Source organism: Pygocentrus nattereri, chromosome 2 (genome assembly GCF_015220715.1).
Source record: "Pygocentrus nattereri isolate fPygNat1 chromosome 2, fPygNat1.pri, whole genome shotgun sequence".
NCBI classification, from domain to species: domain Eukaryota; kingdom Metazoa; phylum Chordata; class Actinopteri; order Characiformes; family Serrasalmidae; genus Pygocentrus; species Pygocentrus nattereri.
The window spans coordinates 5,979,333-5,991,923 of record NC_051212.1 but is presented as its reverse complement, the minus strand read 5'-3'; the positions used below and the strand labels follow the sequence as shown (position 1 = coordinate 5,991,923).

The following is a 12,591-nucleotide window of genomic DNA, read 5'->3' as shown; positions in this document are numbered from 1 at the left end:
TCATGTGTAAATATGCCACAACACTGTGGGTCAGGTGTAGCAGCAGCATTGTTGGGGGCGGGGGGTAGTGGGGGGTATTAAATTAGATTTTAACATGATAAACTATCGATTTAACTTTGGTTTCGATTGAATGTGACTCCATTAACATGCTAAACAATGAGTAAGCCAAAAACTGCTTTTGCAGGGCCTGTGCTGATGTTTCTCTCAGTGTAGAGTCTGAGAGCGAACAATATGAAGAGTAAAGTGGAGAATGTGACCTAATTCACATCGAACCACTCAGCCGCCCCCCCGACTCATCTGTGGCGACCACAGTGTGGCCTGCAGAGAGCTGCACTGAGCTCTGCACCGCGACTCGGGTTTTTCCACACTAGACACTTTTTTTTCTCTCCGTTCTCTTTATGATGGTTTCATATGAGCACCAACTGGTCCTTTTGTCTCAAAGTACATGTAGTTACTTTATTCTCATTTTTAAAGGGTACGTCTTTACAGTGGTGGTGATAAGAACCAGATGTCGCCATGACTACATCACAAATATAGACATTTTTTTACCATCCAGAACCACCAGAGAACCTACACGAGTCTTCTGAGCTTATATGGAACGTTGATGATGGAAAATAGTGGAAAATCTGGAATAATGAGTTTTCTTTGAGGACTATATTGCCGCACAGCGCCCTGCATGTCTTCCTCCACCATGAATGGAGTTGAAGTTCTCTAAACTCTCATAAGACAGCGTCTCAGTCATCAGGCAGTGAATTCAGAACCATCTCCTGTAGGAACTGTCTGTGAGGAGCTTTAATAGGGGGACGTCTGGTTCCCATCACCACCACTGTGGACAGTTGTGACTCAGCGAGTTTCTCTAGAGCAGAGCGTTTCACACCAAAACCGCTCTGAACGACTGTTTACATCTTATCCACTTAATTATGAAGAAATTTAGAGAAATCAGTGGAATTCCTCTGTTCATCTTTAGTCTTGTAGTATAGATATAAAGCTAATGTAGCTAAGAAGTAATGGAAGTTTATACCCCACCAGTTAGCATGGTGCTAACTGCATACTAAATGCTTGCCTCATACTGTATGGAGGTGTTCAGTGTCTCTAATAGACTTGTTAATGTGGTTTCTGACACTGTATGAAAAACTGTCATCTATAAACGTGGCCCGGGTGCACTTTGTGTTTTGTTGCTCTGCATGCTATGTTTACTTTGGTAGCCCCCTTTCACCTAGCTCTTCAATGGTCAGGACCACCGCAGAGCTGGTATTATGTGGGTGGTGGATCATTCTCAGCACTGCAGTGACACTCATGTGGTGGTAACATGGTTTCTGGAGTTTTTAAACACTGTATCCACTCACTGTCCACTCTATTAGACACTCCTACCTTGTCGGTCCACCTTGTAGATGTAAAGTCAGAGACGACAGCTCATCTGCTGCTGCACAGTTGGTGTTGGTCATCGTTGTGCACTGGACCTGGAGATCTACCTTCCTGTGTAGTCTAGTTCCAACTACAGTCTGCCGCACCTGCTTCAGATGATTGTTCTTTAGAAGTTCTTGAAGCTGGAGCTCTCTTTGTTTGTCTCTAGAAGGAGAAGATAGTGGTCATTATTAGTGTTCTTCATTAGTGGTCAGTTTTTGACCACAGGATGCCATTGGTTGCCCGGACTGTGACATAACCAAGTGAAGTGGTTCTGTGGGCCTGACCACTAATGAACGAGGTAAAAGGAGTGCTTTCTAAGGCCCAGCTCCCATTTCACCCCTCCCTCCTACCACTTAGCCCTACCCCTCTGTTTTGTGTGTTCCCGTCTAGGGGTGGGGTGTCATAATTCTTGTTGAGATAGAGGCGTGGGGTGAAGTGTTGGGGCTACATGACCCTCCAAACGGAGGTTTTTCAGACACTCCAAACAGAGAGATATGAGAAATAAAGAAACACCACCAAGATGGAGCACGAGAGACCAAAGAAACCCACAAATATGAGACTTTTCTCAGTTAAAAATGACGATAACCACTGTTTCATCTTTCTTTAATGTCATTTCAGTGATTTATGGTCATTTTCTCCATAAAACGCAATAAAAATCATTAATAGCATGCTAATGCAGACACACTTCCAAAGTTCAGTCTGAGAAGCTGGTTGATGATTTTCTGAACTAATCAAACCCATTCAAGTGGTGTTGAGGTCTGGACTCTGGGGTGGTCAGTCCAGTGTTCAGCTTCTTTGTTTGATGTGTCCCTTTTCTCAGTGAGGTTCTTCTTGATCAGCTACACGATCATTCAGAGCCACAGCGCTGAGTGGTCTTTTCACAGTGGAAGGATGGACAGAAACACCTGTGGATGTTTTCAGATCTGAAGCAGCTTGATCTTCTCCTCTCTCTCAGAGATCAAAGCTTTCAGTGTTGTTAATCTGATGGGGGCAGTTTTGGGGTCATTTTCTCCATCCTCATGCAAGTGGATGTGGTATCTTATCTCCTCAGAAGTATCTCCAAAAATATCAGGGCCCAATTTTTTATTACACTCTTCTGTAACCTGAGAACAGCTCAGCCTGTTTGCATTGAAGTCCCTGTCGTTGCTGGCTAATAGGCCTTAGTATGTAATAAGCCTGGGATTTTAAGGGGTTAAACTAATGCAGGGTATAATAATATACTGCTGAACCACCATTGCCATTCATTTTTTTGTTTACTAAATAAACAAGCACACTAGCTAAGTCAGACCTGCTCTCTCATTGAGTAAAGCTGGAGCTGTTGATGTCTGCGTGTTTTGCAGGATCTGAGACTGTTTCAGTGAGGCTCTGTGATGATTTGGGGTAGTGAGCGATGTTTGCCGTTCGGTCGTCTCTTCTGAAGGTAAAAACCACAAGATTTCCTGTGGAAGCGACACGTTACTCTGTCTCTTTCAGTCAAAGTGGAACATTTCGTCACCTATGTGCGAGCTGTCCCCTCACCTAGGTCGCACTTTACCCCCTCCCCTCGTCTGCCGATAAAACCCCGAGGCCCAGACAAAGCTCACCCTTAACCCTCGTACCAGCAGCACTCATCACCCGTGGAGCCGAATCTGCAGCCATGCGAAACCTTTACTGCGCTCTCCTGCTCGGTCTGCTGGTGGTCATCTGCCTTCAGTCGTTCGCCGCAGGCAACAGTAAGACTGAATCAGCCCATTTCGGGTTTCCAGCTCTTTCGTATCTGTATTTCTGACATTCTGTGTATTTTCTTTAATCTGCTCCACATTGTTGCTTGTCTGTTTCATCTCATATGTCTGTTTAAATGCTGACTGTTGAACCACTAAGACTTGGTAGTGGCCACTAAGTTGGCACATGATTTCTTTCTGGTTTAAAGACTGTAACCTGCTATGATGTAACTGACCTTTGGTGCTCTATAGACGCTGCACTTACTGTCTAGATGGAGTGATTAGATGAAAATGCACAGTGAAAAGCTCAACACTTTCATCCAATTTACATTCGGTCATATGCAAAAATGTAAACACTCCTGGTCAAATTCCACATTTTGACGATTTTGTAAGTGAAAATAAGTTTACACACCCTCTACAGAGAGCCGTGGACTAAACCTCACCAAGTCCTCACCAAGAAAAAAGCAATGAAATTCTGTTTTTTGTATTTTTTATTTGTTTGGGGTAATAATGAAACCATTTGGTGATTTTTTTTGTTTTGTTCTGTTTTTTTGACCCCAAGATTTTTAAAATATTCACGTCTACCAAACAGTCGAGATGGCACTTTATGGCATATATAGTGACTCAAATTGTGCTCTACCAAATGGTTGAGCAGATCATTAAAGGGTTAAATATGACACGTTCTGCAAATTTTTGTGCACAATTTCTACTTATCTGCTGAATTTAACATACTGAAAAAAAATATTTATATACATATTTGTTGTTTTTTTTGTTTGTATCTCATTTGCCAAACATAATTTGACAAGGGGTGCCCAAACTTTTTCACACAACAGTATAGAAGTGTTGTAATATAAACCAAGAGTTTTGGTATAAATCTTGATATTTCTGAGCAAAAGCATGACTTAATTCCACTCTTACCAAGCCTATAATTAATAATAATATTAATAATAATACCCGCAACCCTGACGGAGAAGCGGCTTAGAAAATGGATGGATGGATGGATTAATAATAATAGTAACAATAATAATAATAATCATGTTCTTGTCCTCACAGATGGAAAATCGCCAGAGGAATGTTGTTTTAATTTCTTCAAAAAACCGGTCCCAGTAAGATCCATCGTGTCCTATGAAGAAACAAGGGATGACTGTCCAAAAGCTGGAGTCATGTAGGTCTTCACCCTCTTCTGCTTTATTAATGTTACTCTGGTGATGAGAGGATTATGTTATGACTATGAGTTTACACGTCTCTGACAGTTCTATAGTATTAGAAGTGTTAGAGCTACTGGAGCAGAGCTGCTTCCTCACAGATATTCTACACTGTTTCTGAAAGTTTTCTGTTTAATTAAACAAAACTCTCGTCTCATCTGCAGCTTTATCACCAAGAAAGCTGCTCGCATCTGCGTGGACCCCGGCTTCAAGTGGGTGAAGCGAGCCATAGACCAGATTGATATTAGAAATGTGGAAAGTTCCACAGGTGAATAAATCCCGTCTGGATTAATGTCCAATCAGCATGTGTTTTCTTGATGGGATGCACTTTTCCTCTCCTTATTACAGTAGCGCTAGGATGGTCTCTGCCTGGACCAGAGAATAAAGTGACTTATAAGAAAAAGCTTTAAACAGAAAGCTCACGTGACTCTGTCACTGTCTAACTGTGTTAAATATGTGCTGCATTTAGGAATTTTCTTCTTTTCTTGTACACAGCTTAAAAGTACATTTCATTACTGTCACTGCAAATCTTTTCTTAAATAAAGATACTTTTGAGGAAAACAATGTTTTGATGGATTCCAGAAGATCAGGTATATTGCAAGAGGGATTATTGCTTAAGATCTTTAGGAGAAAGGTTGGACATGTCAAAACAACAGGATAATGCATTTACACTATAGGATCACACATTAATGCGACAGCATAATGCATATATTCTATAGTATAATGCATTAATGAGAAAGGATGATGCATTTGCACTATAGTGTAATACATTAATGAGACAGGATGATACATTTGCACTATAGTATAATACATTAATGCGATAGGATGATGCATATATTCTATAGTATAATACATTAATGCGACAAGATGATGCATATATTCTATAGTATAATACATTAATGCGACAGGATGATGCATATATTCTATAGTATAATACTTTAATGCAACAGGATGATGCATTTGCACTATAGTGTCCCCAGCTGGCAGCCATGCAGTTGGAGTTTGTCAAGGTGGACAAGAGGGTCGCCTCAATGCGAATTAAAATCACAGAGAGGATTTTTGAGGGGGCATGGGAGTTTGCCAACCCAGTCTACATGTGTTTTGTGGACTTTGAGAAGGCTTACAACCATCCTTCCTGAGATATCTTGTGGGAGGTCCTCCAGGAGTATGGGGTGCCAGGGCTACTACTCCAGGCTATCCTGGAGTGAGAGCTGTGTCCATATACTCAGCATTAAGTCGGACCCTTTCAGTGCTAGCACTGGTCTCCGCTAAGGTTGTGCCCTGTCTCCACTCCTGTACATGATATTCATGGACAGAGTGTCAGGGCGTAGCTGGGGTCAGGAAGGCATTATGTGCGCAGGCAGGAGGGTGCTGTTCATTTGCTATTTGCAGATGATGTTGTTCTTTTGGCTGAATCACATGGATGCCTCCAGTGCTCAAGCGGTTGGTATGCAGATCAGCACCTCCAAGTCTTAGTCCATGGTCTTAGCCCGGAAAAGGATGGCATGCCCACTCCAGGTAAGGGGAAAGGACTTGCCCCAGGTGGAGAAGTTTAAGTATCTCAGGGTCTTCTTCATGAGTGATGGGAAAAGAGATCGTGAGATCGGCCGCAGGCTGGGACAGGTGACAGCAGTAATGCGGTCACTGTGCCAGATTGTAGTGGTGAAGAGGTAGTTGAGCCATAAGGCGAAGCTCTCTGTTTACCGGTCGATCTCCATCGCAACCCTCACCTATGGTCATGAGCTGTGGGTAATGACCAAAAGAACGAGATCGTGAATACTATTTGATAGAGCGAGGAGCTTGCACATCCGGGAGTAGCTCAGAGTAGAGCCGCTACTCCTCCGCATTGAGAGGAGCCAGCTGAGATTGTTTGGGCATCTGATCCAGATGTCCCCTGGACGCCTCCTGGTGGGGGTGTACCAGACACGGCCTACTGGGACAAGACCCCGGGGTCATCCTAGGACCCGCTGGAGGGATTATATCTCCAAGTTGGCCTGGGAACGGCTTGGGGTCCCCAGTGAATGAGCTGGAGGAAGTTGTGGGGGGACAGGGTTGACTGGGATTCTCTGATCTCTCAACTTCTACCGTGACCCTATCTGAACTGCGTGGTTAACGATGATGATGATGATGACTATAGGATAATACAACCCCAATTCCAATGAGCTGGGACATTGTGTAACAACAGAACACAATGATTTGCAAATCCTTTTCCACCTATATTCGATTGAATACACTACAAAGACAAGATATTTAATATTCAAACAGATAAATTTAATGGGCTGGCGACCTGTCCAGGGTGTATCCTGCCTTTTGCCCGAAGACTGCTGGGATAGGCTCCATCACCCCTCCGCAACCCTGACGGAGAAGATGGATGGATGAATGGATGGATGGATAAATTTAATTGTTTTTGCAAATATTCACTCATTTTGAGTTTGATGCCTGCAACACATTCCAAAGAAGTTGGGACAGGGGCAACAAAAGACAGGTTTCGAAAGTCAGTGCTCATCAGTTCAGGGTCTCCTTTGTTATATTTTTCATTTCATAATGCAGCAAATGTTTTCAGGGGGTCACAGGTCCAGACTGCAAGCAGGTCACTTTAGCCAATTTAACAGAATAGAAATCTATCGAAGTCAGATCTTCATACCATGTTTGTGGACATGTATCATGACATTTCTGAGGACCTCATAAAATGAGTTGTTGATTCTCGTCAGGATGGAAAAGGTTACAAAACTCAAAAGAGTTTGGACTCCAATAATCCACAGTCAGATTGTGTACGACAGGAGGAAATTCAAGACCACTAGCCACGTTTACATGCAGCCTAATAATCTGTTAGTAATCCGACTAATAGCTCAATCGGAATAGAATACGTCCATGTAAACACCTCAGTAGGAATAGACTAGTCTCCGACTGAGGCCATACAGGAAAACAATTTCTATCTGATTGAATGAGGTGGGTAATCCTGTAAAATACTCTGTTAAATAGAAGAACAATATCTACATAAACAGCTGAATCCGATTACACTCTGTAGCCAGTGAAGCCCGTGCCTGGCTACGAGTGTGTTGCGAGTCTTGACAGCAACCATAGTCAAGGTGATGCGTTGTCTCCTCCCCCCGCCCTTTACGGAAGCGCCAGGTGGATACAATTAGGTGTGAGCATTAGCTTTAGCGTATATAGATGTACGATGGTACTGGGTGTAGGCATATCCTCACTTGGCTGCGGTCTGTTGGGACTTGGCTGATGGTCATCGAACGGTAGGTTGCTCCTAAAGGTGGCGCTACTTTGGCTTGCGGTTTAACATTAATGGGTAATGTCCCTGTGCAGGTGTGCTGGTCTAGGCAAGCTCCTCTCCCCACTCTGTGTCTCAGAAACAGCTTAAACGCTGTAGCCGTTTGTTGTGGCTTCACTGCATTTTATCACTCCTGTAATCTGGTTGTGCTGGAGCAGCACCTATCCGTAGGTAGGTACGCGGTATTCCGCATAGTTTGGTGGGTATTGGTAGCTTATACCGCTAATGTCTATCCGTAGGTGTGATGTGGATTGGGGCAACAGCTAACAGGGTGTGAGCTGTGTATAGCAACAGCCGAAGGCCCTGCGTGAGCGTCGCCAGTGACCAGTCCGGGTGGCGCCTGGCGAAGAAATATTTTAATACCTACACAGTGAAATTGGAGCTGTTGCTGTGTCTGTGTTGCTGTGTCTGTGTTGCTGTGTCTGTGTTGCTGTGTCTGTGTTGCTGTGTCTGTGTTGCTGTGTCTGTGTTGCGGTTTTTTTTTTTTTTTTTTTTTTTTTTTTTTTGGCTTTTCTATTTCGTTCCCTATTTTTATTTACTTTTGCTTGTTTGTTTAAGTTGCTTCTTGGTTTTGTTCTAGTTGAACAGATTATATTTTGCTTTTGGTTATCAATTGATGGCCTTATGTTTTTTTTCTGTTTAATTGACTTACTGTTTTATTTACTTTGGTAGCAGTGTTTGGTTTAGTGTGGGATTGTTTTTAAAGTATTATTATTTATTACTGGGAAAACTTTGTTGGCTGTGGGGTGTCCTGTGGGTCTAGTGGTGGGAGAAATTGTGAAATTCTAATTGTGTCTTCTTCTTGTAGGACATTTGGATGCCCCCCTTTCTGTCTGTTCACTCGTGGTTTGGTTTGTGCGCTTTTGCTTGTGTGTGGGTGTGTGTATTGGAGACTTTAGAATACAGACAGGGCTAGGCCACCTGTAATTGGACACCCCCGGCCATTATCCCAGTTCTTTGGAGCTCTCATATTTCTCTATTATATTTTGTATGTTTTCTTCTGTACTGTGTCTTTGCTAAAGTTTTAAACAATATTAATAAACGAGTGATTTTATAGTTGCGAATAAACCTTTCTGATTACCTCAATCCACACCTCTGGATATTTATTCAGGTTTACCTGTGTGTCTAGGTGCCTTTATTGGCTTAGATTGACAGATGTCCTGGGGTGAAATTCCCCAGGTGGCGTAGTCGGGTTTGCTATATTACTACGGGCCACAACTCCAATCGGACCGTGTAAGTACGTTCTGCGCATGCGCGTCACTTCGCAGCAAAAGGTTTATATATAAAGGTTTCAACACAGCGGAGCAGAAACTGGTCTGCAGAGGAGACAAGGTTTATACTCTGAGCTTTAAAAGACGGCGGTGGAATGGACGGCCTGCTTATGTGTCTCAGAGCATGACGTCTTCCTTTATAAGTACAGGTGAAGGACGTGTTTCTGAGTCTGTTTAAAGTAACTAAACACAAGCACTGTTTACTGCTGCTCATCTCACTCTGACTGGACCTCACGTGACCTCATGGTAATGTTTACAAGGTTCTCCACTAATGCGCCTCATTTTGCATCATTGTAGTGAGCATGTAAACGAAGATTTTTCATCAGATTGTTGAATAGAGGGAGCATATAAACACCTCAGTCTGAATCTGTAGTCCGATTTGTATTCAATTGGATTGGCAAAAATCTTTGCATGTAAACACAGACACTGTTATACTCCCCAGGAGTGGTCGACTAACAAAGATCAAACCAAGAGCAAGGTGTTTAATAGTCCATGAGGGCACAAAGGAACCCAGGTAACTGCTAAGCGACTAAAGGCTTGCCTCACAGTGGCTAATGTTGATGTTCATGAGTCCACCGTCAGGAGAACACAGAACAACAATGGCCAGCATGGCAGAGTTGCAAGGAGAAAGACTCTGCTCTCCAAAAAGAACACTGCTGCTAAAGATCATGGGAAAAATATAAATAAAAAAAATAGAATGTTTTGCTGTAAATGATCCCATCTGTGAAACATGGTGGTGCCAGGATGGCTTGTTATTACTGATGAAACAATAAACTCTGAATTATACCAGCAAATTCTAAAGGAAAATGTCAGGACGTCTGACCATGAGCTGAAACTCAAGAGAATGTGGGTCATACTGCAAAACAACCCTAAGCACACAAGTTGTTCTACCAAAGAAGAATAAAATTAATGTTTTGACTGAGTCAGAGTCCTGACCTTAATCCAACAGAAATGTTGTGGAAGGACCTGACGCAGCAGTTCATGAGAGGAAACCCACCAACATAACAGAGTTGAAGCTGGTTTGTACAGAGGGGCTAAAATTCCACCAAGTCGATGTGCAGGACTCATCAACAGCTACCAGAAACATTTAGCTACAGTCATTGCTGCACAAGGGGGTCAAACCAGGTACTGAAAGCAAAGGTTTACATATTTTTACCACTTACAGATGTAATATTGGATCAATTTCCTCAATACATAAATGACCAAGTCCAATATTTTGATCTCATTTGTTTAATTGGGTTCTATTTATATTTTATGCCATATTTATGCAAAAATATCAAAAATTCCAAAGGGTTCATAAACTTTCAAGCATCACTATATGTCCCTAAATCTTACTTAAAAAGGTTTGATGTTATTTTCTCATGTCTACCAAAATCCAGTGTGCTTTACTTTAGACCATAACCACAATAGGGCTTCCTGTGGAAATGGTGCTGGCACGCTTTCAAAAAGCCACCCACTTAAAATCTGCTTATAAAACTCAGAGCAAGATCAAATCAGATCACTGACCATTGTCTCCTGGAGCTCAAGCTGCAGCTATGAGCGTCTGTCCTCGTTCTCTCCTCCTGGGATTGCTGATCGTCCTCTACCTTCACTCCTGTGCAGTGGGACAAAGTAAGTTAAAGTTTCATCCCTTACACACATTATCACTTTTAAAAAAAATAAACATGGTGAAGTATGAATAAACTGGCTTTTTCCCCACTCCGACTGTACCGTACTGTAATCTGTATGCAGATGTACTAATAGACTGTAACAGACTAACAAACTGCGTCAGACTTACTTACTTACTTCAATCTGGAATTCATCCAATGATAGTGTTTGCAATCACAACTGTTGCGCAGTTTATTCAGCCTGAGTTCCATTACAGTCTACTTATTGATTACTCTTCTTGTTAAAATAAGTACTTATTTTTTACTTAATCATTCATTTTGTCTCATAGATCCAAACACACCATCAAAATGCTGTTTCAATTTCTATAAAACAGCAATTCCAATGAATTTCATTGCAAAGTATGAAAAAACGAGGTCTGACTGTCCAAACGCTGGAGTGGTGTAAGTCTTTAATATCCTTTATTAATATTGATTAATATTGCTGTGAGACAGTTTATATCGCTTTGTGTTGTTATTACTGCTCACTCCACTGAAACGTACAGCACTTCACTGAACTGTACTGAGCTGTATCAGGTACATTCCAGGATATCTCTCTGTTTTAGACTTTCTTTATAAAACAAACTCTCACACTGATCTTTTCTTCACTGCAGTTTTACCACCAAGAGGGGGATTAGCTTGTGTTTGAAGCCCAGAGTTCAGTGGGTGAAGCGGGCCATGGATTACATTGATCTCCAAATTGTGGAAAATAATTCCACCTCTGCATCAGTCTGAGCTTTGCTTATTCTTTCTTAATGAAACGCATGTGATTTATCCCAATACAGCAGTTTGATACCCTCTGATTTTGTTCCATATAAGAAAATGTAAAACATTTCTAATGTGTAGATGTCAGAGACCCTCTATTGATTTCATTTCCAGCCATTAAGTACAAATTATACATTTTCCAGCAACAGGAAAAAAGCAACAAAAAATGTATTTAAACTACACAAAAGCCTTGAAAACGAATCTACTCTCAGCTGTATGAGGGTCGGTGAGTCAATCTTCACCTTCATTCCAACCTCCATGCTCCTCAGGAGACTCACTTTCAGCTCCTCAAAGAATCTGTTCAAAAAAAAAAAGTTCAGCCTCTGAAGCTGGTTGATGATTTTCTGAATCAAACCCATTCAGTGGTGCTGAGGTCTGGACTCTGGGGTGGTCAGTCCATCGTTCAGCTTCTTTGTTTGGTGTGTCTGTCTCCTTTTCTCAGTGAGGTTCTTCTTGATCAGCTACACGTCCTTTCAGACCCACAGCGCTGAGTGGTCTTCTCACAGTGGAAGGATGGACAGAAACACCTGTGGATGTTTTCAGATCTGAAGCAGCTTGATCTTCTCCTCTCTCTCAGCGATGAAAGCTTTAAGTGCCGTTTATCTGATGGGGGCAGTTTTCGGGTCGACCAGCTCTTTCAGGTGGTTGTTAGGAGTCCCATTTTCTCTGGACCCTTGAATCAGTTTTTGAAAACTGCAGTTTTGGAAACTCATCATTCATTAACTTTCCTTCGACTTTCTCCTTCTTCATTCAAGTGGATTATCTTATGTCTCCAGAACTTAATGGATGTTTTGACTGAAAATAAAAAATAATGGTGGCCTCTGACTTTTTGTATGTCATGTGAGTTCGTCTTTTTTCTTAGTAAGTCATTTAACATATTCATATAAAACATATTTGTGTTCAAGTGTTTAATCTGTTAACAGACATGCATATATGTATGTACAAATTTATGTGTGTATATAAATAAAGAGTTTTGTTAGCGAGTATGTCTCCTTTTTGCTATAAAATGAAAATAAAAATAAATAAATAAATAAATAAATAAAGATTTTGACTGTATGACATCATTATTGTGGTCAGTCCCACCTCTGCAGTGCCCCATCTGGCTTAAGTCTGCTATAAGGAAGCATGACAGATCTGAACAACAATATTGTGCTACATCACATTATGCAAATCAGTCAACCAAAGTTACTGTCTTTGGATGATGATGCCCACCTAAATATGAGAAGTAGACCACTAGCAAAGTCATGTTAGTAACTGACACTCACCTGTATACACCAATCAGGCATAAAATTCTGACCACCTCCTTGTCTCTAT

The 12,591-nt window shown here is 41.7% G+C and overlaps 1 protein-coding gene and 1 long non-coding RNA gene across 2 annotated transcripts; both read left to right on the top strand.

The window, feature by feature from the left end:
- The first annotated feature begins 2,961 nt into the window (after positions 1–2,961).
- On the top strand, positions 2,962–4,876 carry LOC108412824 (C-C motif chemokine 4 homolog). Its single transcript, XM_017685049.2, has 3 exons — positions 2,962–3,119; positions 4,161–4,272; positions 4,477–4,876. The coding sequence occupies exons 1-3, from the start codon at positions 3,044–3,046 to the stop codon at positions 4,586–4,588; spliced, it is 300 nt and encodes a 99-aa protein (XP_017540538.1). The 5' UTR covers positions 2,962–3,043; the 3' UTR covers positions 4,589–4,876.
- Positions 4,877–9,822: 4,946 nt separating this feature from the next.
- Positions 9,823–11,626, top strand: LOC108412822. Its single transcript, XR_005131543.1, has 3 exons — positions 9,823–10,480; positions 10,806–10,917; positions 11,127–11,626. It is a non-coding gene; the product is annotated as an uncharacterized LOC108412822 (long non-coding RNA).
- The last annotated feature ends 965 nt before the right edge of the window (positions 11,627–12,591 follow it).